The sequence below is a fragment of the Tachysurus fulvidraco genome, chromosome 4 (genome assembly GCF_022655615.1).
Source record: "Tachysurus fulvidraco isolate hzauxx_2018 chromosome 4, HZAU_PFXX_2.0, whole genome shotgun sequence".
NCBI classification, from domain to species: domain Eukaryota; kingdom Metazoa; phylum Chordata; class Actinopteri; order Siluriformes; family Bagridae; genus Tachysurus; species Tachysurus fulvidraco.
This window is the reverse complement of record NC_062521.1, coordinates 26,399,503-26,427,015: the sequence shown is the minus strand read 5'-3', so window position 1 is coordinate 26,427,015 and position 27,513 is coordinate 26,399,503. Positions and strand designations below refer to the sequence as shown.

The 27,513-nt window shown below is 38.7% G+C and overlaps 1 protein-coding gene and 1 long non-coding RNA gene across 4 annotated transcripts; one reads left to right on the top strand and one right to left on the bottom strand.

The window, feature by feature from the left end:
- Window positions 1–6,906: 6,906 nt before the first annotated feature.
- On the top strand, window positions 6,907–7,803 carry LOC125141028 (the record flags this gene model as incomplete). Its single annotated transcript, XM_047812254.1, has 1 exon — window positions 6,907–7,803. A coding segment is annotated over one exon (897 nt), but the record flags the coding sequence as incomplete, so codon positions are not given.
- A 14,127-nt stretch (window positions 7,804–21,930) lies between these two features.
- On the bottom strand, window positions 21,931–25,849 carry LOC125141079. 3 transcript variants are annotated; one of them, XR_007140442.1, is made up of 4 exons: window positions 25,494–25,849; window positions 23,633–24,463; window positions 22,523–22,576; window positions 21,931–22,175 (listed from the first exon to the last, which is right to left on the bottom strand). It is a non-coding gene; the product is annotated as an uncharacterized LOC125141079 (long non-coding RNA). The 3 variants fall into 3 exon arrangements; XR_007140443.1 differs by having other exon boundaries at window positions 24,314–24,463; XR_007140441.1 differs by lacking the exon at window positions 21,931–22,175 and having other exon boundaries at window positions 22,334–22,576; window positions 24,314–24,463.
- Window positions 25,850–27,513: the final 1,664 nt, after the last annotated feature.

The following is a 27,513-nucleotide window of genomic DNA, read 5'->3' as shown; positions in this document are numbered from 1 at the left end:
ACCAAAAAAATTCTCCACATAAAGTTGAATACTGAATAGAACATCTCCAATAATTTAGCACAGAGCCACCTGAAGCCCCCCACAGGTAAAGGGCTGGTCTAATTAGTTCCCATCAAATATGTAATTCTTCTTCTCTTTCTGTTGGAATAACGCCGCAAGGGAGGTCAAAAAGCTAAAGCCAAAAGCTAAGCTATCTGAAAAATAATGTATGAAAATAGACACTATCACCCGAAGCCATGGTACATTTATATGCCTGACGTGGCACTGACATCAATGTTGAGTTGAATTCTAATTGAATTTTGGGGGCGAGGAGACGTATGTGTAATGTTACCATTAATATGAATGCCGTCAGCCTAAATATTTCACCAGCCCTCATGGATAGTGGACTCATCATCCTCGACCTCTCAAAAAAAAAAAAAAAAGCTAATTAATTGATTTGGGGGGTAATTGAATACTAAACATGTTCAAGTAAAAAAAAAAAAAGGATCTGGTAGACTGGGTTTTAGCTAAAGGAGATGTGGCTAGTTTTTGGTGTTGCTTTTCATGTGTTTTAAAGTAAATAAATTAATTCAGGCGCTTCATCCTTCAGACGGAGTGTCTCTTTAATTTGGAAGCTGTTGTTCATGTTTTGTCACAGCCTCCCATCTTTCCATTTCCTCCTCCTCTTTTAAAAGCTCACGAGTACCACTTGTCTCCGGCTGAACAGAAAAGCGAGGAGATATGGGCCGCCTGAATTATTTACGCACCCACAACACATACACTTTTGCTTTTCAAGCATGAGTTATAATTTCATTAGAAACTTTGGGCCGCGTCGCCGGCTAGTTAAATATTAAAATCTTCCGCTGATCACTTTCGATTAGCCATGCCTGTGAAATTCCCTGAGATGTCAGAACTGGTGTTTCCTCCCTCACTCTTACTCTCTATTGCACTCACTTTCTTTTTCTCGCTCCTTGTTTGTTCACACAAAAAAAAGAGATACTCCAGTAATTGCACGCCTCCGTTTAGAATCAACAGAGGAGCCGAGGCTCCTGGGAAGTTTAATGGGGCCACGGCTGCAGCGTCAGGATGAGTGGCCTCGTTAGGAGATGACTAAAGGGTGGAGTTGAGCATGTTAGCTCATTATAGAACACCAACAGCCAAGGATTAGACCTTCCAACCGAGATAGCTATGGAAGGTTGAAGGAAGATATTGTGGGATAAAATACTGTATTTGTGGAACAGTACTGTTGAATTCTCTACTAGAATAGTTCTCCCAGTCCTGGGTTTATAAAATAGGGTTTAAATCAAGTCCACCATTGTTGTTATTCCATCATTTATAAAGTTATTTCTCAAGGAAAAATAGATGAATTGTATGTGAGTCAATATCAGGTGTTAAATTCCTACAGCAGTTGCACAGATGGCATGAAACTAGGACATTTCAATATATTGCGTCAACTTTAAAATAATATATGATTCACTTTTCAATATTATATTTTTAGAATCAAATTCATAAATAGGGGGCACGATGGCTTAGTGGTTAGCACGTTCGCCTCACACCTCCAGGGTTGGGGGTTCGATTCCCGCCTCCGCCTTGTGTGTGTGTAGTTTGCATGTTCTCCCCGTGCCTCGGGGGTTTCCTCTGGGTACTCCGGTTTCCTCCCCCGGTCCAAAGACATGCATGGTAGGTTGATTGGCATCTCTGGAAAATTGTCCGTAGTGTGTGAGTGTGTGAGTGAATGAGAGTGTGTGTGTGCCCTGTGATGGGTTGGCACTCTGTCCAGGGTGTATCCTGCCTTGATGCCCGATGACGCCTGAGATAGGCACAGGCTCCCCGTAACCCGAGAAGTTCGGATAAGCGGTAGAAAATGAATGAATGAATGAATGAATGAATGAATGAATGAATGAATTTCATAATTAAATAATTATAACCAACTGGCATAAATTCTAAAAAATGAAACATACCCACAAGCCATGATTATTAGGGTCCAAGCATGAAATTAAGTCTGTAAAATGTTTTTAATGCATATCAGGGAATTTGCAATCTAAGGGACAACTAGATATGGGATAAAGGTTTGCTTTGTACCTCCTGGGGTGGGGAGTCTGGTTCCTTACTCTGCCTTGTTTGTGGACTCTCCCGGGGTGGGGAGTCTGGTTCCTTACTCTGCCTTGTTTGTGGACTCTCTCTCTTCCTCTGAGTACTCAGTTTTCCTCCACAGTCCAAAGACATGCTTATGGGCAAATTGGCATCTCTACCTATACTGCAATGTGTGAATTTGTGTGAGTTTGGGATTGTGCTATGTGATAGTTTGGCATCTCGTCAAGGGTGTCCCATGCCTTGTGCCTCAAGTCTCCTGGGATAGACTCCAGGCTCCTTGCTATGGATGGAAGAATGGATGAATGCATGGATGGGTGGAAAGAAAGATCAATGGCAGGATGGAAGGAAAGATGGATGGATGGATGGATGGATGGATGATGATAAGTAGCCAGGCGAAGGCAATGTCTACTACTGTAGCAGTGATGTGAAATGTCTTTAGTATGTATTACAGCTTTATTTATTATGGATCCCCATCATCCATGTTCATTATCCCTGAAGCATTAATGAAACATGGTGGTGGTAGTATCATCTCGTTAGATACCCTTTACCTCTTGGTTGTTTCTTTCATGATCCCCTGCTTTTCCTAGTCACCAATATAACAATGTTATATCTCTAGACCAAAAACCCAGGTTGATTCTTTAACATTTGTATATTTGAAATAATACATTTAATGGATGTTTCATGGGATGTTTATAATTTTTTTCTCAAGCATTTGAGATAGTTCCTCGTTTTCATGAAACCGCTTGTAATGAGCCCTACTTGAATATTATGGACTATTTTGTGTTGATTTACAATACAGTACAATAACATCCTTTTTTGCAATCACTCAGAACCAAAAAGTCTGTAGACTGGTCGGTGCTATTTAATATACAGTAATCCCTCGCCACTTCGCGGTTCAAGTTTCGCGGCCTCAATGCATCGCTGATTTTTAAAGTATATTCATCAAAAAATAAAAATAAAAACGGTTTCCCAGGATGCCAGACAAAGAGAGAAACTCTCTCAGAGGCTTTGTACATACCCACGGGCACTCAAACAAGGCACATGATTGGTTCCCGGCGTGAGATCTGAGCTGATTGGCTGCGCATCATCGCATCCTCTCCCAGATTCTTCCCTTGTTGTATCTCGTCACTCTCGTTCATGCCATGCACTGTGTCTCGCGTATTGTGTTCGAAATTAACTTTTCGTTAAGCCCTTACGATGCCTCCTAAGCGCCGTGCCCCTGCGAAAGATTCCTCTAGTGAGCCCAAGAGGAAGAGGAAGATGACCATCAGTGAAAAGGTCAAACTTAGGGCCAATCCTACTTTGCGGATTTTCACCTATCGCGAGGGGTTCCGGTCCCCATTAACCGCGATAAACGAGGGCTCACTGTATCTGTCTTTTAGTGTCTTGAATAGGTTAATTTTACTTTTTAACTCTTAGCTCTGTGTGTTTATATAGCACCAAAGTCCTGGAAGATCATTGTTTCCTTTCACTATGTACTGTACACCACCAGCAATATATTTATGTTCGAAATAACAATAAAAGACTCTTGACTTGGCTTAATTTATGACATCATGACATCAAGTCCAAATCCAGGTTGTAACACTTGTGTAATTATTCAAGTGTGTGAATACTTATGCTAGTCATGTTTTGCCTGACTAAAGCAAAAGAACAGGCATAATTCATTTCATTGCAGCAACAAACACAGTCTTATCTCAACTGATGTTTAAAAAATCCTAGAGTGTGCAGATGCTTCCCACAAGCTCAGAGAAAATAGCATCGTTACAGAAAAAAAAGCTGCTGAGTTGCTAGTCTTTCTCCCGATGTGGTGAACCACCGCAGCCTGCTTTTTCCCGCTCCATGATATCCCTCTAATTGAATTTGTGTATTATCTTTAATATTTTATCAGTGTTTTCAGGTATTGCCGTGTGACCCTGTTAGGAATGTGCCCTCTTAAACGCTGCTCCATTTCTTTTGCTCTCTGATGAGCATGGCTGGAAATTGCTAAGCAGCTGAAGCCAAAAAGAAGGCATTCTGTTAAAGATGACACTCTATACAGCACACACACCATGTTATACACACCAGGGTTCATTTTTAAATTTCTCACAGTGGTCTATGACTCGATTTTCTTCTTTAATGTGGGATAATTCTGGGTCTGGACCTGTTAAGAGTCAGCCTGCTTTTAAACATTTACACCAGAGGCTTTATGCTTTCTTCGCCGTGCCAGCCGTCGGCCCATATTAAACTCTAAAGCCCTACTGTCTCAAGTGTAGTCCATAAAATTGGACATGTCCCTCAAAGCTGCAACACAAATAGCTTGCAACTCTTGGTGGGATTTGTGTTTGATGGTCAATATGAGCTAATTTGGTGTCCTCTTTGCGAAAGCTTCACTGAAGCGTGTAGAAGGTTAAAGTAGATTATAAATATATTAAATCGTGCTTTTATGGCATACATTATGCAAAGAAGACAAGCACAAGAGAGGAAAATGAATCCTTAGCACTGCTTAGATTAGCATTTTTAAGTGTTTTTTTCTGTACAATAAAGACTATCTATATTCATCTATAAGGTAGAGCAGGAAAGTTTTTGGGTCATTATGTGTTGTTTTTTTTTTTTTTTTTCTTTTTCACTGCATTTTAAAGAAAATTTTAAATCCCGACAACAAAACATTTCACAAAGCTGGCGACATTCTAGCCATAAAATAATGAAAATACTGATCATTTCGGTGTCACGTCTACTTAATAATTAGCGGCTCAGACAGATATTACAGGTTAAAGATATTACAGTCTCACCCACTTTGTCGCTATTGGCTCACAAGTACGAGGCTTGTGAATTTAAAAGTTAAAGTTCACCTTTAGCTCTGTGTGAAGAGAAAGTAAATCTGGGAGAAAATGAACGTTTTACATCCTGCATCGTTTCCCCTTCTGTGTATTGACTTTTCTGCTATTGGTATTATATAAAATGTAGTTTTCAAAATTCATTCATTCATTTTCTACCGCTTATCCGAACTTTTCGGGTCACGGGGAGCCTGTGCCTATCTCAGACATTCGTCATCGGGGCATCAAGGCAGGATACACCCTGGACGGAGTGCCAACCCATCGCAGGGCACACACACACACACACACACACACACACACACACACACACACACACACACACACACTCTCATTCACTCACACACTACGGACATTTTTCCAGAGATGCCAATCAACCTACCATGCATGTCTTTGGACCAGGGGAGGAAACCGGAGTACCCGGAGGAAACCCCCGAGGCACGGGGAGAACATGCAAACTCCACACACACAAGGCGGAGGCGAGAATCGAACCCCCAACCCTGGAGGGGTGAGGCGAACGTGCTAACCTCTAAGCCACCGTGCCCCCCTGGTATTATATAAAATGTAGTTTTCAAAATTATTCTGATTCAATATTCCAAGTTAACAGCAGGACTAAGTGAACAATAACGTATAAAGTGAACAATAACGTGAATATAAAGTGAACAATAACGTTTTGTCCTCTTTCGTGTTTTTGTTAGTTTGTTTTCGTTTAGCTGTCCTGTGTTTGGGTCCGTTTTTATCCCGCGTAACTGACAAATCCACACAAAATTGTGTGAACCTGATGTCTGAGTACTTTTCCTTTCATTTCATGGCTCTTTCCTGTTAATTTCCTGTTTTGGCTCCACCATTTCCCTTTCTGTTGTGTGAATGAGAGATCTAGGTTTAATTTGTGCTCTTAATAATCCTATTTCATATTTAAATTACTTATATAATTATTTATTTTGCTTTCATTGAAAATTATGTATTTAATGTTATTTTAAATGCTCTGATATTTATGACATTTTACTTCTTTAGTTATGTTTTTAAGTCATTAAGGTATGTTCGTTGTGGTAATAACGTGTGAGATTGACTGGATTATAGACGCTGTTTATCTCTGTGTTTGTCAGCTATGTTTTCCTGTTTATATAACAGTAATATACACTTGTAATTAAGGTTTAATAAAGGCAGATTATTTACTCTATCATTGTTTCTCTTTTCCACCTGTCCCGAGGCATCCAGAGATTGTACCAGTTCCAGTTATGTTCCATGTAATGAAGATTATGGACGTACAGTGAGAAGAGACCAACCCTGTGAGGATCTTGAGGCATCCAGAGTACCATCCAGAGTACCAGCTCCAGATAGGTTCCGCATCATAAGGATTTCAGACATTCAGTGGAGAGATGCCAATTACACATGACAACAACCTCCTAATCAATACACAACTATCAGACTGTATCTGATGTTATTTATAATAATAACAGTTTATAATCACACCCTCCAGTGTCACCCAAATGAGGATGAGGTTCACTTTTGAGTCTGGTTCCTCTCAAGGTTTCTTCCTCCTCTTTTTAAGGGAGTTTTTCCTCATCAGTCACCTCAGGTTTGTTCATTGGGGATAAATACAAATGCATTTAAATACTTTGAACTTTTGTTTAATATGAATATTTTTATAATATTAAACTTTTTGTACTGTATTTCTTATGTTCTGTAAAGAATAGAATTAGTTTCTACAATGCCTTTGAAGGAGACGCTAAAATCTTCTAATATAAAAAGAATAAGAATACATGCCAGTTAGACAAACAGACAGATGTCACTATTAGTTCTACTTGACCTTAGTGCTGCATTCGACACTATAGACCACAACATTCTTCTAGATCGCTTACAAAATTACACAGGTATTCATGGACAGGCTTTAAGCTGGCTTTGATCCTACCTGTCAGATCGATACCATTTTGTAGAATTAAATGGTGAATCCTCCAGTTTACTACCAGTTAATTATGGGGTCCCTCAAGGATCAGTTCTCGGACCTCTGCTTTTCTCGATATACATGCTTCTATTAGGGAACATTATTAGAAGACATGGGATTAGTTTCCATTGTTATGCTGATGACACACAGTTATATATCTCATCAAAACCAGATGAAATAGCCACAGTGTCCAAATTAACTCAGTGCCTTAGAGAGATAAAAGACTGGATGAGCTGCAACTTTCTATTGTTAAACTCCGATAAGACAGAAATACTACTCATAGGTCCAAAAACCAGTGCACATAAACTCTCACAACTTAACTCCCATTTAGAGGGATGTACTATTACAAGTAGCTCGACAGTGAAAGACCTCGGTGTTATACTAGACAGTAACTTGTCTTTTAAAAATCATATCGCTCATACTACCAAAACAGCCTTCTTCCACCTTAGAAACATTGCCAAGCAGAGACACATCCTGTCTGTATCTGATGCTGAGAAGCTAGTTCATGCATTCATGACCTATAGACTAGACTATTATAATGCATTACTAGGTGGTTGTCCTGCATCTTTAATAAATAGGTTACAGTTAGTCCAAAATGCAGCTGCCAGAGTTCTCACTAGGACAAGAAAGTATGATCATATAAGCCCAATTTTATCATCTCTACACTGGCTACCTGTTAAGTTTAGAATTGACTACAAACTGCTGCTACTTACGTACAAGGCTCTTAATGGTTTAGCTCCCATGTATCTAACTAGTCTTCTAACACGTTACAATCCTTCACGCTCTCTGAGATCACAAAACTCAGGACTTCTGGTAGTTCCCAGAATATCTAAGTCTACTAAAGGTGGTAGAGCGTTTTCGTATTTAGCTCCCAAACTCTGGAATAGTCTTCCTGTTAGTGTTCGGGGCTCAGACACACTTTCCCAATTTAAATGTAGATTAAAAACTCATCTCTTTAGTCAGGCGTACACATAATACATCCCATAATATCATGCACCAGTACATCAGACCAGCACATTTTTATGAACAGCAGATATGTTAACCCCTTTCCACTGCTTCTCTCTTTGTACCCATCCCGAGGCATCCAGACATTGTACCAGTTCCCAACGTCCTCTGTGGGACGAAGCCTTTGGACGGCCACTGAGCCGAGGCCGACTCTAAGAATCCTGAGACATCTCCAGTTAGACTCTGTGGTACTAAGGAGATCTGAAGTCCATGATCCTTACACCAATACAACATTTAACTGACTGTATATTACAATCACACCCCCAGTGTCACCCATATGAGGATGAGGTCCCCCTTGAGTCCGGTTCCTCTCAAGGTTTCTTCCTTTACCAATTTAAGGGAGTTTTTCCTTGCCACTGCTGCCTGAGTCACCTCAGACTTGCTCATAGGGGGATAAATACATACAGATTGTGAACTATATACATCTAATAATAATCTAGAATTTTTATTCTGTAAATTCTTATTTCTTTTATTATTCGTTAATTCCTTTATCATTAATTATGTTTACCTTCTGCTCTATGTTTATGTTCTGTAAAGCTGCTTTGAGACAATGTCTATTGTAAAAAGCGCTATACAAATAAACTTGAATTGAAAAAACTTGAATTGAATGAGAGATGACGGTCTGACACTTTGATCCTTTCATTGTCAAGCCACTGATAGATCGGTATCACTGCATGAATGCTATTATAGTATAATTTCAGCACTGCAGCTAAACCAAGTGAGATTTCACTCAAAACAGACGGATGTAAAACAGCAAAGAAAATGAGAGTTTAGCCAATCAATTCAAAGAAATCTAACCTACCTACCATGCCTTATTACAAAGTCTTTATTCAGACCCATCAGCCATCATAGACATTCTTTACTTTACGTCTTGTTGGCTTCGGTTCTTCGTTTGCCACGTAGGCAGAGTGGACCTGAGTAAATCGCTCGCTTCAGAGAGCCATCAGAGTGCACAACGACCAGGATCCCTGATGCATGGGTGACCGCTAAATAATTCAACACACATTACATTAGAAGAATGCTTCTGAAGCATGCGATTTAAAGAAGGAGATAATGTTTCTGCGAATTTTATCAAACCACGCCATCCACCTCATGAGCCAAAATATGTACTGTATGTATGGATAGAAGAGAAGAGGGACAGAGCTTTCATTTATGGCACTTGTTCTGAAAATATCCATTCTTGTCAGCTGTAAGAAGTCAAAACCCATCACAGAGGGAGGAACGAGTCTTCCTTTCGGCTCTCCGTTGCTTTTAAGTGGCTGGTGCATTTTTCATAGGCTTATGGGAGATGAATATGTCATCTACATATTAGCTTTGGCCAAGTCGAGAAAGCATATTGATGAAATATTAATTACACATGTGCTCCATTGTTAGTGGAGTAATTAAAACTGCTCATTCAAAAAATATATTATTGACCCACAAAATGTTAAACTAGTGCTCATTAATTAGCACAGGATCTGACTTGGTTATTGTAATACAGTCTTACAAAATAAAATAGTTCTCTTCTCTTTAATGAACGTTAGTGTCCAGATAGGAGAGTTTATATACTATCTCCTGAGCAGATTAGAAATTAAGCCCAATTAATTTCAAGCTTTATGGGTGACGTGTTAGCTAACATTTTAGTAACAAATGCATTAGAACAGATGGCAAGCAGATGACATAGAAAAAAATATGCTCTATTTACATGTGAATAAATAAATAAGATTTGGTTTAATACCAGAATATTTAAGAATATTTCAGGCACAGTATCTGAGAACGGAGAAAATGCAATATAAAACTAGATTTGTAAAGTTTGTCGTGACAAACTTTGATGTTGGCGGTGTTGACTTTGACGGTGCAAGTATTCGCAAAGGCCGGTGCTTTTTGTAAGCGAGTGGGCATAAGGGTCAGTGTTACTTTTGGAGGTAAGTGGACAGAAAGATTGTGAAAGCTACTGGACCGCTAGGGTGCCAATACTTTTGGAGGCGAGTGGACATGAGCATGTGACGTGATCCGAATACCCTTGGGGCAGTTCCCCTCATTGTGCTGAGTGTTTTGATATGTCACATGTCCATGTTGTGCAAGTTTTTAATTTTCACGTGATGTCACGTGACGTCACTTGACGTGACCAGAATATCCATGGGGCAGTTCCCCTCATTGTGCTGAGTGTTTTGATATGTCACATGTCCATGTTGTGCAAATTTTTAATTTTCACGTGACCAGAATACCCGTGGGGCAGTTCCCCACATTGTGCTGAGTGTTTTGATATGTCACATGTCCATGTTGTGCAAATTTTTGATTTCGCTTGTTTTGGGGGCGGGGCTACACGTGATGTCACGTGGTGTCGAGTGACGTCACCAGAATACCCTGTGGGGTGCCAATACTTTTGGCAAAAAGTAGCTACTGAGGGTTTGGACATTTCATGTCAATACTGCAGTCATTATGAGATTCTACTTATTATACTGCGTAGAACAGTACATGCAATTCTTAATGGTCGATGTATTGTGTGTGTGAGAGCTTAGAGGACGTTTCCCATTCAGGTCTATGGGATGTTCGATTGTCGACTACGGGAAAACAAAAAATTCCGTCGGAACTCCAAAATAAAAATTTGGTCCGGAGTAAGGTCCTAAAGAACCTTTCTGAGTTCGGTGTAAATCGCTCGAAAACTTGCCGAGTTATAAACCTCAAAAGTTTATAATGGAAGTCTATAAGAAAAAAGGCCACTTTGAGCTTCCGTACAGAGAATGCCGGAATTCCGATCGCTTAGAAAAGTAATAGCAACAAACTTCAGACCAGGGTCTACGACATATAACCGAATTTGGCTCGAACGCACTAGGCCACTTTTTTTTTTAGAAAAAAGCCGACTAAGAAAAAAAATATATAATAATAATAATAATAATAATAATAATAATAATAATAATAATAATAATAATAATAAGCTTAAGTCGAAGAACAACAATAAACAAATTGTAATGTTTCAAGCTGCAATTGGGCAAAAAGGGATGTTGTGGCCTGCAGATGAACAACAATTCCTTCTAGAAAGAAATCTAAATTAACTACAATGACAAAGAGTTTGTTACAACAGAGTTCTGTTTTTATAAATCGGGTGTTACAGATCTTTCTGGAAAGGGTTTAATGTGGGTGCAAGTTTTTATTCCAGCCAAGCAGAAGTCAGACCCGAGTCTAGGGAAAGCCAAGCTCAACTGATTAAACAGGGGCATCAGAGACTGTGGGACAGGGGAAAGGGCCAGCAGGAAGTGGAATGGAGTTTGTCGTCCCAGTCTCTGGGATGTGGGAAAAAGTAAGAAGGATTTGTTGAAGAGTCAGAAGGTATTGGAAAAGGGCCAGTTGAAAGTTAAAAAAAAATCTGGGAAGTTACAAAAAGTCAGATAGAATTGGGGAAGAGCAAGTGGGATGTGGGAAAGAGTCAGTGGGAAGTTGGAAAAAGTCATAAGAGGTGTGACAGGGCCAATGGGCATGGAAAAGAGTTTGTTGGAAGTAGGAAAGAGTCAGGGGGAAGTCAAAAAGAAAGAAAAGAATTGGGGAAGGCCAAGTAGGATTGTTTAATTGTTTAATGTCTGTATGGATGTTGCACCGTTTGACCTGTGAGACACGACATCTCGTTCCACTGCATGTCTCAACATGTAGCGAAAATGACAAATAAAGAAACTTGACTTGACTTGACTTGATCTGGGAAAGAGTTAGATATTGGAAAAGGGCTAGCAGAAAGTGGAAAAGAGTTTGTCGTAACTGGGAAAGAGTCAGTGGGAAGTCGGAAATCCATCCATTCATCCATCCATTTTCTACCGCTTATCCGGGGCCGGGTCACGGGGGCAGCAGTCTAAGCAGGGATGCCCAGACTTCCCTCTCCCCAGACACTTCCTCCAGCTCTTCCGGGGGAATACCGAGGCGTTCCCAGGCCAGCCGAAATAATCAGAAAGAATTGGGGTAGGGCACTGATTCAGGGGGAAGTAGAAAAAGAGTCAGAAGGAATTGGGAAAGGGCCAGTGAGATGCAGGGCACATTTTTTTGAGGAAGTGGGAACAGGTTGCTATGGTTTAGGAGGAATAAAATATACACCAGAAATTTGAGGATAAGTTTGGACACCCCTGGTATAAGTTATATGCAACCAGCCATCACATATTAACTTTAATAAAAAAAATAAAAAAAATAGAACAAAGCAACATTAATTAAAGAATGAAAAAAAAGGGTCCTGGTGACATTTTATAGATGCTTCCAACCATCAACAACCTGTCAGTAATCAGCTAAGCAAGTAATTTGAAAATAAAGCTATAAATTAGCCAACAGAGATATCAGAATATCACATGAAGAAGCCAAACCTGGGAAAGGAGATAAAATAAATAAATTACAGGAATCTCTTTAAATATTATCCTTAATTCATGAAGCCCTTCTGAATATGCACGCTTGTTTATTAACCTTTATGTTAAATATCTGAGGTACAAGGGCAACATTAAATATTTAATTATGCACTAATCCTGTAAAAACTGAACAAAGCTGAGCTTACATGAACCTATAGTAATATATGTAGATATTTTCCTTTACCACAGGAATATTTTCTTTCTCTGTCTTTCGGCATGGTTTTTAATATACGGTAAGAGCTTTGCAAAGTCGTTGCATTGATTAACTTTGTTTTAATAGAACATTAGGGTTCCTAATGTTAAACTGGCTTTAATCTTAGAATAATGGTTTAAGTCAAGGTGTATAAAAAAAAGAAAAAAGAAAAAAAAAGAAAGCGAGAGAGAGAAATGGATAATGAAGTTTTGCCTGAAGATATTAAAATATTATTAGTGAGGATCTTCTTAATTACTTTACCTCAGCGATTTATGGCTGATAACAAATGCAAAGCTCCTGCAATACATTTGCATTTCATTTCATTTCAGTCGAACTACCGTGCAGACGTTTTTCTCGTCTTCTAAAACACGATCCGATATCCAGTTTGATGAAAAACTGAAAAACAAGACAAGTTAAAACACTTGTACTGTGTGAGGCTTCTGCTTATCGTGTTCTAATTAAACTTGTACTTATGTATTTTTTCCCCTTTGCATTCATATATACATATTTATATTTTCTCCTCATACTTTCATCCCTTTTCCACCTATATTGTTCATTTTATTTTTAGTGTAATTGTATTGAGATTCTATGCTTTGTATATTTTTATTTTTTTATATATTTTCATTTTTATTCTTTCATTTTTTATCATTTTACATTTCGGACATTCGGTATTTATCCAAACCAGCGTTGAATTTTCTGTCGATAAATACATTTACATGCCGAAAGACAGAGAAAGAAAATATTCCTGTGGTAAAGGAAAATATCTACATATATTACTATAGGTTCATGTAAGCTCAGCTTTGTTCAGTTTTTACAGGATTAGTGCATATTTAAATATTTAATGTTGCCCTTGTACCTCAGATATTTAACATAAAGGTTAATAAACAAGCGTGCATATTCAGAAGGGCTTCATGAATTAAGGATAATATTTAAAGAGATTCCTGTATTTTTTTTTTCTCCTTTCCCAGTTTTGGCTTCTTCATGTGATATTTCGATATCTCTTTTGGATAATATACAGCTTTATTTTCAAATGACTTGCTTAGTTGATTACTGACAGGTTGTTGATGGTTGGTAGATGATTTACTGATTTTTTTCTTAAAGCTAGTATGTCATCTCTGGTTGCATATAACTTATACCAGGGGTGTCCAAACGTATCCACAAAGAGCTGGTGTTTATTTTATTCCTTCTAAACCATAGCAACCTGTTCCCACTTCCTCAAAAAAATGTGCCCTGCATCTCACTGGCCCTTTCCCAATTCCTTCTGTCTCTTTTCCGACTCTTTCCCACATCCCACTTGCTCTTCCCTAATGCTTTCGGACTTTTTCTAACTTCCCATATACTTTTCACTACCTTCCACAAACTCTTTTTAACTTTCAACTGGCCCTTTTTCCAATACCTTCTGACTCTTCCCCAAATCCTTCTAACTTTTTCCCACATCCCAGAGACTGGGACCACAAACTCCATTCCACTTCCTGCTGGCCCTTTCCCCTGTCCCACAGTCTCTGATGCCCCTGTTTAATCAGTTGAGCTTGGCTTTCCCTAGACTCAGGTCTGGGATTTTTATATAGGATTTTGGAGACGTATTTAACCAGAGTGACTTACATTATATCTCATTTTAAACATTAAGGGTTAAGGGCTTTGCTCAGGGGCTCAGCAGTAGCATCTTGATGGATCTGGGATTTGAACTCCCAACCTTACAATTGGTAATCCAACACCTTAACTACACAGCTACCACATCCCGTGCTTTATGATGCTGGTTCACTAGACCAGAGACTAGGAACACAATAACTTTCAGGAGGTGATGCAAAGTTCTTAAGTTGAAGTATTTTAGGAATAGGTAAGTCTTTAGACATAGCTTGAACACTGCCAGTGCCTCAGCTGTTAGGACATCTAGATGAAGATCATTTTAATGTGTACCATTTGGGTGGGGCTTTGGGGATTAAGCCTGTCATATACTGTCAAAATCCTCTGGTCTTAGTACTAAACTTACCAATACAAGAAACCCATCTATCAGTTAGAGCTTATTTTACATGTTCATTCAGCTATATGCAGTTTTAAAACGTAGTGTCGAGCTGTTATATAGAACAGGATAGTACCTATTCCTGTCAGCAGGTGGGGCACTGTGGCTTAGTGGTTAGTACGTTTGCCTCACACCTCCAGGGTTGGGGGTTCGATTCCCGCCTCTGCCTTGTGTGTGTGGAGTTTGCATGTTCTCCCCGTGCCTCGGGGGTTTCCTCCGGGTACTCCGGTTTCCTCCGTCCAAAGACATGCATGGTAGATTTATTGGCATCTCTGGAAAATTGTCCGTAGTGTGTGAGTGAATGAGAGTGTGTGTGTGAGTGAATGAGAGTGTGTGTGTGTGTGTGTGTGTGAGTGAATGAGAGTGTGTGTGTGCCCTGAGATGGGTTGGCACTCCGTCCAGGGTGTATCCTGCCTTGATGCCCGATGATGCCTGAGATAGGCACAGGCTCCCCGTGACCCGAGAAGTTTGGATAAGAAAATGAATGAATGAATGAATGTCCAATAGGTGGAGATAAAAAAAAGGATTTTAGGCTGGAATGGGTTGCTATTTTAGTTTTTTTTTTTTTTTTTTCAAGTATTATTTAAAAAAAATACTTGGATCTGGGTCAAGTCTAGCATCATATCCTTATAAGTGAAGACACTGGAAGATCTCAATGTATTGGCTGAAATGAAAAATCTTTAAGCTTCACTCACTTCTATTGGCATAGCACTTAAAACTGTGCTCTCTTCTGACAAACTCCATCCAAGTTCAGTCTAATGATATTCTGCCTGAGCTAAACAAAACATCCAAAACATTCTTTATAAAGGGTTGTAATGAATCCAGAGCATTTTGTATTGATATTTGAGAGGGTGTTGCAACCAAGCATGTGTTTGTGAATTTATTCTTTTCATAAATAGCAGATATTTGGTTTCAAAAGACAACTAGACCAAAGTAATACAACTTATCTAACAAAACTAACAATGCATCAAATAAATGATCTTAGATTGACTCATTACTACTGTAACGGTCACTGTGTTTTTTTTTTTTTTTTAGGTTATGTTGTATAGGCTGCATCAGAATAGTATTTTAAGACCTACAAAATAGGGGCAACGTTATAGGGGCAACGTTGTTTTAGAAAAGTGATTTGCGTATTTTGTTTTATGGGCCCTTAGTGCTTGGACCCCTATGATCGCTGCTTGGAGTTTGCAACTATTGCTTTAAATACAATATGAATAAGTAAATTCCAAGCCTTTTTTTTTTTCTTTTTGCCATAGACATGATGTCTGCACTGGACTGACATACTGTTCCATACATGGTGTATTTCCATGCCACACCCAGACTTCCTGGGAAAAGTGTCGGATCCAACACGAGCCCGACCCGGATAAAGAGGATCATGAAACTTTCAGTGTCTTTCGCTAACCTCCTAAAGCAAAAATAAATGAAGAAAGAATTAAACAAGTGTAAAATAAACAAAATGGATGGATGTCCTTTGATTTCTTCCAGTTCAAACACTAAGACGAAATAATCTAATTTGTACCAAAGTCCGAAGGGCTTGCTGAATGCCAGCTGTCTGTTTGCGTGTCGTGGGAAAATACGATGGATGTGCAGCTGGCATGTGTTGAGTTTTGACAGCTATCACGTCGATGTCATGATGGACACCACATTCTGGGGACTAAAATGTTAATGACACTATGCTGTAACACCTGTGTAATCTCCTGAGCATTCTCTCTCTCTCTCTCTCTCTCTCTCTCTCTCTCTCTCTCTCTCTATCTCTCTCTCTCTCTCTCCCTCTCTCTCTCCCCCCCACACACACACATACACACACAAAAAAACACATTCACCAAATTCTTTTCTCCTATTCTTTCTCCATTACATTTTTACAGTGAAAAAAAACAGGATAGGAAAAAGACAGAAAGGGAAAGCAAAAAAAAATGTGGTCCTGGGAGAAAAACTGGGGATCTTATAAAAGACGAATGGAGGTCACAGGGTGGAGGAAGAACATGGACAAGGTGTAAGAGTGTTAATTTTGATTCCTCCTGAGTGTTGTTGGGTTCACGAGCGTGTGCCCCAGCAGACGGACGCGATGTTGCTCTATTTAGTTTGGGAATTTTGAGAAATCATAGGTATCTGTGTAAGGTTGAGATTTTTATACAGCAGACAATGCAAAGGTTATACTATTGATTACAAAAGACTGCTCTGATAAACTGATACTGTAAATGAGTACAATACGATATAGTCATGTTTAAGTTTTTAGGCTCATTGGAATTTGCAGATATTTACTTTACCACACTTTTACAAAATAAAAAATAGAGGTTTTGTTTAAAAACCTGTGTTTATGGAACGACTAAATAGAACTCTTTTGGGCTAAACTTTAGCATTTTTCAAATTTTTACAAGATTCAGCTATATATTGAAATAATCTTTCTTATTTCTTTCTTGCACTGTAAAAGAATTTGTATTTTCATTCAGGGTTTTATATAAAGGCTTCTATTCTATATAGCAAATCTTAAAATGGGGGCATGGAAGCCTTTATTATCCCCTCATTGACATTACAGCACATTGGAATGCTTTTCTTTGCATATACTGTACCAACTGAGGAGGTTGGGGTCAGAGTGCAGGGCCAGCGCTGGGGCTTGAACTCCCGATCCGCCGATCAACAACCCAGAGCCTTAAACATTTGAACCTCCGCTGCTTTTACCCACATATACTGTAAAACACACGATAGAACCCTTTAAGGTTCTCCATAGAACCTTTTCTTTTAAGAGTGCGGTTCGACAAAGTAAAAAACAAAACACCAAAATCCAAATTTGTCCACATGCTGTGTGATGCCTGTTGATGGACACATTATCTTAGATTATAGACCTGTATCCGCTACGTAAATGGCTTAATGTATACTGTACAGTAATTTGATGAAGGAGCAAGTGTAAAGTTGTTCCTATTAAAGTGGACAGTGAGTCCACAAGTGTTCATATAACATAAAATGTGCATATACTGTATAATATTAACCAGATCTAGACTACTCATGAGTACCTACTGTACAAGCACTAAAACAAATGCTGGCTTGCTGTACAAATAAATAAATAAATAAATAAATAAATAAATAAATAAATAGATAGATAGATAGATAGATAGATAGATAGATAGATAGATAGATAAAATATAAATAAATAAATAAATAAATAAATAAATAAATAAATAAATAAATAAATAAGGGCATATTATCCCAGCACTCTGTTACACTGACAGCTAATTAAGCACTGCAACCTATTTCTGGCAACCATTTTACACCTGGAATAATGACAAACTGAAGGCAAAGAGCCATGTAGAGCAGCAGTTATGGTTACAGAATGATGATTAGAGACTTGTCTCCAGTCCTGGCCTCTGTGTAGACTCGCTTAATGATGGTACAGTACAGATACAAGCTCAAGCCTTGTGTGTGATACATGATCATTAAACACTCCAGCGGTGGCTCCTCTTTATTCTAATGACAAGGGCAGCACCGTTTTACACTCACTCACACAAGTGGCTCAAAAACAGACAGACTACTGTAAATACTATGAAGTTTACTGTAACACCGAAAGCCTGCAAACAGAAAAAACTGCACAGTTATAATCGAGACGTGAACCAAACATCATCTCTCAGGCACAAGGAAACCCAGAAATCTCTCTCAGCTCACCGTGACGCTCGCAAACCGTCAAGGATTCATGAAAAAAGCTTCAAAGCTTTCAGAGAAATAACAAAGCATCGCAGAGAAAAGAAAAAAGAATGCTCTATGTAAATCGTACTTCTCCACATGCTGGAGCCCAAAGCTAGAGCCCTGATCTTCCTCTCAGCCACACCGTTTCAATACACACACACACACACACACACACACACACACACACACACACACACACACACACACACACACACACACACACCAATAAATCTCGCTTGCCTATAGGGTGCATTAGGGTTCAGAGGTGGAGAAATCAATAAACTCTGCTGGTTGGAGTGTTAATGAATTTGCTTTACACTTTTTAATGAGCTCCATTTGCATTTGAAAGTGAGATAGTATGTACAGTAGCTTGGCTTGTTTTTTTTTTCTTGTTGTTTTTTTTTGGTAACATCAAAATGAGAGAAACGCAATGTTTGTTGGTGTGTTTCACTGAATGTGCTGAGAGCAGAGGTTTTGTGTTACAGAAACATACCCTAGCAATGGTTCTACCGCTCTAACTCCTCGAGAACGATTGATGAGTTTCATTAACAATGAAAATTGAAATACGATTACTGGTACAGATTAGTTTGGCATTACCAGCACACGTAGCTGGTATATAACACACCGTGCTGATTTATTCAGCACGGTGTGTTATATAAGGTTGATGTGTAAGAAGATGCAACAACAATTTATTTCTTTTCTTTGTTTCTTTGGCTGTTTTTAATGTTGAGGAATATTCAAGAAATATGTTTTTATGTACCAGAATGGTTCAGATTCACTGACAAATGAGTCTCCTTCCATAACTGCTACTGACTGATTGATTGATTGATTGATTGATTCATTGATTGATTCATTCATTCATTCATTCATTCATTCATTCATTTGTTTGTTTGCTGGATTGTTTGTTCACCACGCAACCTAGCAATAATTATGTTACACAGATGTATACATTAAATGATACATGACATCTTACAGATACTGGGAATTAAACAAAAGTCATAGATTTCATCTCTGTATGGTTTCATTTAACATGATAAAATTTTCATGATATACTTTTTATCATAATAGAAATATGCTTATTTGTTTGTGTGTTTATTTGTTTGTGTTTGTTTATTTGTACTTTAGATGTTTGTTTGCTTGTCTGTGTGTATTAAGGATGTTGTTGGTTTGTGTTTATTTAAGGTGTTGTTTGTTTGTGTTTATTTACTCTGTAAACATTTGTTCGTTTGTTTATTTGTGTGTATTAAGGATGTTTGTGTTTATTTACATTGTAAATGTTTGTTTGCTTGTTTGTGTGTATTAAGGATGTTGTTTGTTTGTGTGTTTATTTACTTTGCAGATGTTTGTTTCTTTGCATGTCTATGTGTATTACAAATGTTGTTTGTTTGTGTGTTTAATTAGATTGCAGATGTTTGTTTCTTTGCTTGTTTATGTTTATTACAGATGTTGTTTGTTTCTGTTTTTTTTATATTGCAGATGTTTGTTTTTGCTTCTGTATTGCAGATGTTGTTTGTTTATTTGTTTGTGTGTTTTAGATATTTCAGATGTTTGTTTGTTTGCTTGTTTGTGTGTATATTGCAAATGCTTCTTGCTTGTGTGTTTTACAGATGTTGTTTTTTTTGTATTACAAACACATTTATTGCGTTATGGATGATTTTTTATGTATGAAGTAAGTAAGGTGAATTGTAAGGTGAATTTGTGAGTTTGTTTGTTTGTTTTTGATTGTATGAAGTGTGGGTTTCTTTAGTGTGGGTAACTTTATCCAGTTTACCACAACACTAGTGTCTAATTCAGCCGTTGGATACGTAAATAAGTCAGGACTCTTGACTTTCAGTGTGAGATGTGTGTTATCCCTCTGTTGAAAACCTTACAATGAATTTAAGTGATTTTAGATAATGCTGTAAAATTGTAGCTGCTTATGAACAAGCACTTGGGGCATCTCAGAGAGGCATTCACTAAATTCCATGGGTTTCGCTACCACAACGAAAAGTGGGCGTGTTTCTGGAGGTCTTGGAAAAACGCCCTGTTTCAGAAAAAGAGCGTACTACGATGAATAATGATGGACAAAACAGTCATACAGGTAGATTATATATTTTATATCTATTATGCATTATTATCTCACAGTTAAGCTGTTTTGGAAAACAAATAAACAACCAAAAACTAGGGTTAGGGTTAGGGTTAGATTATTAAATTGGCCACGCCCACCCGATGACGCAATATCTGTTACGCTGTTCTGAAATCCCTGGAAATAGGTGCATCCCACCAAAAATAGTACCATCATAGTGAGGAAGTAGAAATGCCCCATTGTGCACAAGAGAGACAGAGCAGACATTTACTCGTGCATTTTGTAAAACAAGCGTCAACAACATTCTCTACAGCAGCAGATTCTTTCATTGTTAATGCTAAGATTGTAAAAATCAGGTATTCCGTGAATCACTGCGAGTTTTCCCAGGGGTCTCCAGAATGGGAATTTCCTGCCACTGTTTCACAAATCTCCTCCAACGTGGGATAAAAACGTTCCACGGTGCCACCTGACAAAGGAAGTCAGCTTTTGCCTGCAGCAACCCTAAAGTGAGCATCTGAGAAAATGACTTGTTTACTTTGTTTGAAGCGTGGTAGCTTTTGCTCTGGGGAGCTGAGTGAATGCACTTGAAGTTTTCTTCGCACATCTTTTGCTTTCTCAGCTCACTGACAACCAGACAGATGAATAGCAATGTCATTTTCTCCCCTTTCCTTGTTCGGTATCTTTTTTCCACCTCGCGCTGTCCAAATAATTCATCGAGTCGTGTTTAGTTTTGAGTCAGCACGCCGAATCGAAGCTGACGTTCAAACCACGTTAGGCGTTCCTTTCTCATTTTTTTCCCCTTCTGAGTCCTTGTTTTTCTTTCCTCCACCTAACAAGCTGCTCATTTCTCTTTAATTGAGAAGCAGGGAAGAGATGCACGAGGAGACGTGTGACGAGACATACGGAGAGGAAAGTGAATTTTAGATTCGAGTCAAATTGAGGGAACAGTGTTATGTGAGGTGGGTCGACTGAGAAGTGTCCCGTCTCATCAGCCTCATGGTACGAGCGAGAGAGATTATGCATAGAGACGGGAGGAGGAATCCATCTGCCTGCTTCCAGTTTCATCATTCAGCACTCGGGGAAGGCACGAGCTTTTTCCTGAGCAGTGAGGCTTTGAAACAAGGGAAGAGTTCAGCTAATTAAGTGGCACACTTGGTTATTATTGATGATATCTCCAACTTAGTGCCTATAAATATAACAAACTTTGCGCAAGTTAGTCCATCATATCACAGATGCCTGAACCCAAATTGCCACGGATCACTGGCGCTTTATAAATGATTGCTATGGGGTTTCTACTGATTTGTTTTATTTACCTCAATTTTGCCGTTTTTTATGGTGCGTTCCATTGATTTGATTTTTTTTTTTTTAGCCGTGATTTTATTAGTTTTATTTTTATTTTATTTTTATTTTGCATATTATTTGATATATTTGCACTTTCTGGATCACAGACAGCAGAAATTGGTTTGAGTTCCATTTGACTTTTTATCATTGACTTGAACATTGAAGATACAAACATTTATGTGGAAAAACATATATTTATATGTATGTTTTTATATAACTAATATATAATATATTTTTTAGGAATATCTTGACCCTAGTAGGCTGGATAAAAACAGAAATACTTCTAAAAGTCTATAAATCCTTAATGTTCTGAGTGTCTACTTCAATAAAAGCTTCGTATTAACCACCGCTGTGGAGCGAGATATAACAAAGATATCTGATACTGAACATGGACACAACAAAAACAGGAGCCAACTCCATTTTTTTGGACTGTTTACTTCCTTTATGATCCACTTGTGCTAAGAGAGAAGAATAAAAAGAAAAGTAGGAAAAAGACACATTTTATCAGCGTAAGAGCGAGGACGAGTGCACGAGGTCCGACATCAAAGCGGTACAATCCATGACGAGTGTTGACTCCGGGTTCTGAGATGAATCTGATTCACCTCGCTGTTACCTCCTTGCCTTTCATCAGCCAGAGCCATTAGGGAATGGGATCCTGCTACTGGACGACCAGGAGAAAAAGTCCAACTAATTAAAATAAAAAAGTTGAAATAATAAAACCAACAAAAAAATATATAATTGACAAATATATATATATATATATATATATATATATATATATATATATATATATATATATATATATATATATATATATATTCTAAAATCCTAAAAAGACTCTTTAATTCACACCTTTATCAAACTAAGAACACTTATCTGTTAAAAGCCTTGAGGACCTGCTTTTAAGACTTGAATCCAGGTGCACATGTGTTCATTTTGCAAACACACATACAGTAGAGAAGACAACACAACACAACACAACACAACACTAAGCATACTGTATGACAACATCATTTTTGATGATTCTGATTCACCTCGCTGTTACCTCCTTGCCTTTCATCAGCCAGAGCCTCTAGGGAAGGGAAGACCTAGAATGATAAACAATATCATTATCATTAACATTAACATTAACAATATAATTTAAAGCTTTGGGTTTTGAGAGGTGCGATTGGTATTTTATTCATTTTATATGTGGATCTTACAGTTTGAGAGAGTCATGTCTCTGCAGAGTACGACCCAGACAGACAGACAGACAGACAGACAGACAGACAGACAGACAGACCGACAGACAGACAGACAGACAGACAGACAGACAGACAGACAGAGCCAAAGCCAAAGCCAAAGCCAGACAGACAGAGCCACAGACAGACAGACAGACAGACAGACAGACAGACAGACAGACAGAGCCAAAGCCAAAGCCAGACAGACAGAGCCACAGACAGACAGACAGACAGACAGACAGAGCCAAAGCCAGGCAGACAGATGACTTCTCAAAGATGGGAGCATGTGAATCAGGATTTGATCAGGATTTGATTTTTCGAATAAGAATCAGACAGACAGACAGACAGACAGACAGACAGACAGAGCCAGAGCCAAAGCCAAAGCCAGACAGACAGAGCCACAGACAGACAGACAGACAGACAGACAGACAGACAGACAGACAGACAGAGCCAAAGCCAGACAGACAGATGACTTCTCAAAGATGGGAGCATGTGAATCAGGATTTGATCAGGATTTGATTTTTCGAATAAGAATCAGGATTTGATTTTTAGATGAAAAAATGTTTGTTTTTTTTTTAATAAAATGGATAAACTGAACACAAAATGTATTTCTATTTCCTTATGTCGAAACAGATATAGATTGAAAACAGCTGATAGATGGACCGTTGTGGTCACTCGACAGATCCAACAACGTCCCATCTTAGAACAGTTAACTGCAGCCAACGAACACGGTGTTTTGTTTAGCGTTCGTTTAAATGCACTTCTGTGTTAGTACTTTTTTGCAAAGTGATCGTTCAGGCCCCTTTCAGTCTGTGACGTTATTCGGGCCTGTTGTTTTTTTTGTTTTTTTCTGACCACAGTTGTCGCCTAGTCCTGTTAGATAATTGACTGACCCAGTTTTTGCCCAGTTCCTAATAAACTGACCTGCATTTGCATGTGCCACACACACAAACTTGGATAGAAACTTGGATGTGAAGGTAATGTTCATTTTCTCCAGCGTTTGCTTTAGCTTTTTTTTTTTTTTTTTTTTTTCCATTTCGCAGCAGCAGCCAGTGATGTGTAAATAAAAGCCTTGGAGCTTTCCTCCTGGACTCTGTGAAGCTCTGTCACTTTAAGAGGAGACTTTATTTGACGTGTGCTCCACACGACGGTGGCCTGACGTGAACTTGCACATGGCCATCTGTGCATAAAAAAACTCCTTTCATCTCTCTGTGGATGTGAAGTAATGCAGCCCATAAAGTGCTCCTCCTCATCTCCTCACACCATGTACTTTTCCCCCAAGCCACCCTCGCCGTCATCCTCTCCATCCGCCACTCTTACCCAGAGACAAACTGAAGTCTGGGGGAAGAATCCATTTACAGTGTGTGCTTTTGGAGCAGCTCCCTGACAATGCATGGCAGATTAGAGCGACATCTGTGATGAATCTTTCATAAACGCTTTCCCCGGCACCGCCGCTTCTCCCGGCTCCTCGCCACCGAGCACTGCGCTTGTTCCCATGTCATCTCGACGGGTTCTCCGACAGGAGGGAGAATGACACGCAGCCCGCAGAGTGGGGCATTAAAATTAATCCAGGACTCACACACTTATACACACACACATACTCACACACTCCCATCCGAGGCAGCCGTGACACGCGACACACACGTCCATCCGCCCATCCTGCCATCACTCTATTATGTGTCCTCATCAATTCTTCACTCGGAGTCAACACATTCAGCGTAAGTCGTCTGTTTTCCCTTGACTTCCCTTTTCCCTCTGAGCTCGAAATGTAATATAAAAGCAAATTATAGATGTACGTCCATAAATATATGATAAAAAAAGGAGCTGACATGCTGTTTAACATTTAAAAAAAATAGATTAAAATAAAATAGCATGTTCAAACAACACGTAAATGCCACATGTCATCTATTCTCACTGCTACTCGCTACACACCAGCTGTTTATCCACGTCAGACCCGAGGATATTAAAGTGAAACTCTAAGATAACATGATGATGTTATGAACACAGAGATCGATTCCTACAGCTGCTTGAACACCAAACGGCGAAAAAGGATGTTGCGTTAGATTAAACGGTTAAAAAGCAGCTCATTACATTTTAGTGATGGACTCACTGACAGATTTCTGTGCTAGAGTTAGAGGAATAACATAATACAGGTCATGCAGTTTGGGGAAAATAATCAATGTCCGTCTTGTTCAGAATATTAAGCAAAACATAGGTTTGTAGTGAGAAAAAAATTAATATTTTCCCAAGCATTAGGAATATTAAAATATGGTTAGAATAACACAAATAGAGAAATAAGAAATTGTTTCATTTCTAATTCCAATTTTTCTTGTATATATTTTCCCTAAGCATTAGAAATAATAATAATAATAATAATAATAATAATAATAATAATAATAATAATAATAATAATAATAATAATAATAATATAATGGGATCCTGCTACTGGACCACCAGGAGAAAAGGTCCAACTAATTAAAATAAAAAAGTTTATAAAAAATAATAAAACCAACAAAAAAATATATTATTGACAAAATCCACAGAGAAAAAAATATATATATTTTTTTTTCTAAAATCCTAAAAAGACTCTTTAATTCACACCTCTAACAAACTAAGAACACTTATCTGTTAAAAGACTTGAATCCAGGAGTACATGTGTTCATTTTGCAAACACACATACAGTAGACAAGACAAGACAACACAACACAACGCATTTGACTTATCATTTTAGTCGATTGAATTATTTTGGTGCTATTATACACAGTAAGACGTCTCACGGTCTCACCTCTCCTGTCTCCCATAACGTTCTCCTGTCACTCTCACAAGTATGTTATGAACACTTTGTGACCTTCAGATAAAACAAAAGATAATGTACATTCCTGAACAAGTTGGAACTCCAGTAAAAATTGCGGTCACGGATACGTTCACGGGAATCACAGCACAATTCTAGATCAAATGAATTCACATTACTTTTTACAGGAAGTCCTGGGTTCGGTATAATGCTGCACTTCCTTCCAGTTGTCCCTTAAGCTATCAGACTTTTCAACAACCAGAACTGAACTGTTACCGAACAGACACACACACACACACACACACACACACACACACACACACACACACACACACACACACACACACACACACTCAACTGTGTGAACTGCATTTGCATGGTCAATAAATTGCAGTTTTTCACACCACACTTCATTACATCATCCAACTGCCACTATTACACAAGTTTATAAATGTTCACAAGAGCTCTCTTTGTTCAGAATCCTCTATTTTCACATTTGGCAGATGCCCTAATGCAGACCATCATACAACTGAGCATTAAGGGACTTGCAGCAGTGACAGCTTGGTGGATGTGGAATTTGAACTCACAACCTTAACACCTTAACCACTAGGCTACCACATTTACCACAATGTACCATCATCATTTACCACAATGTATTGTATACTTTACTTTATGCCCAGCGGTCAGTGGTATTTTGTGTATTTGTCCTGTAGTGTTCTGTTTTGTTTGTTTGCACCGTCTTTTTTGTCTCACCAGGTTGCACATGACACACTTTATGTGGCTACGACAACTTAATTTATATCCTTAGCTCTGTTTTGTTCTGTGTAACACCCTGGTCCTGGAAAAAAATGTTGTCTCATTTCACTATGCACTGCGTCAGCTACTGTATATATGGGTACAATGACAATAAAAGCTTCTTGATTTCAGACTCCAAAAAATAAATAAATAAACAAACAAACAAACAAACAAACAAATAAATAAATACATCCACTTCTCCATCTGGGGGACATGGTGGCTTAGTGGTTAGCACGTTCGCTTCACACCTCCAGGGTTGGGGGTTCGATTCCCGCCTCCGCCTTGTGTGTGTGGAGTTTGCATGTTCTCCCCGTGCCTCGGGGGTTTCCTCCGGGTACTCCGGTTTCCTCCCCCGGTCCAAAGACATGCATGGTAGGTTGATTGGCATCTCTGGAAAATTGTCCGTAGTGTGTGAGTGCGTGAGTGAATGAGAGTGTGTGTGCCCTGTGATGGGTTGGCACTCCGTCCAGGGTGTATCCTGCCTCGATGCCCGATGACGCCCGAGATAGGCACAGGCTCCCCGTGACCAGAGAAGTTCGGATAAGCGGTAGAAAATGAATGAATGGATGACTTCTCCATCTTTTGGTGATTAAAATTTGTCTTCTATTTGTGGATATGTGTGTATAAGTATAAACACAAAGGGATTCCCCAGGCTGTCTGACATTTTAAGAATATAAGCATTAAATCTCTTTCAATTCCTCATTATAACTTTTCCTATTTGCACACAGATGCAGATCAGATAGTAAAGAAACCTTTATGAATTTTTGACCAGTGTCTGACTATAAAAAGCTCAACCAGGACAAGATTTTGGGCATTAACTTACCTTTCTGACTCGGTTGTCCATTTTCACGATAAAAAAAAAATAAGAAGAAGAATAATCAGACGGGACTCGATGCAAATCGTGACAACTATTCATTATTCATTGCGTTCCATTTCCACTCAAGGTAGACCTCAAACTCCACAAATCCACGCGTCTCTTTAAATCAGTAAAACTGTCACTTTTGTGGATGTGTGTTTACTAAATAAGAGACTGAAAATGAGACCTGGTCCCTAAAGGCGACTCTCTTGTTTAAATATGAATAATAAATACGTATTAGATAAATAATTCCGTCTGCTGAAGCTGAATTATTAACGAGAAGAAATATTTACTGGTTTGTGAAACTGAGTTCTGAAATGGTGGTAATGTCCTGAGGTGTCGTGTCGTGTCAGAGACGACGTG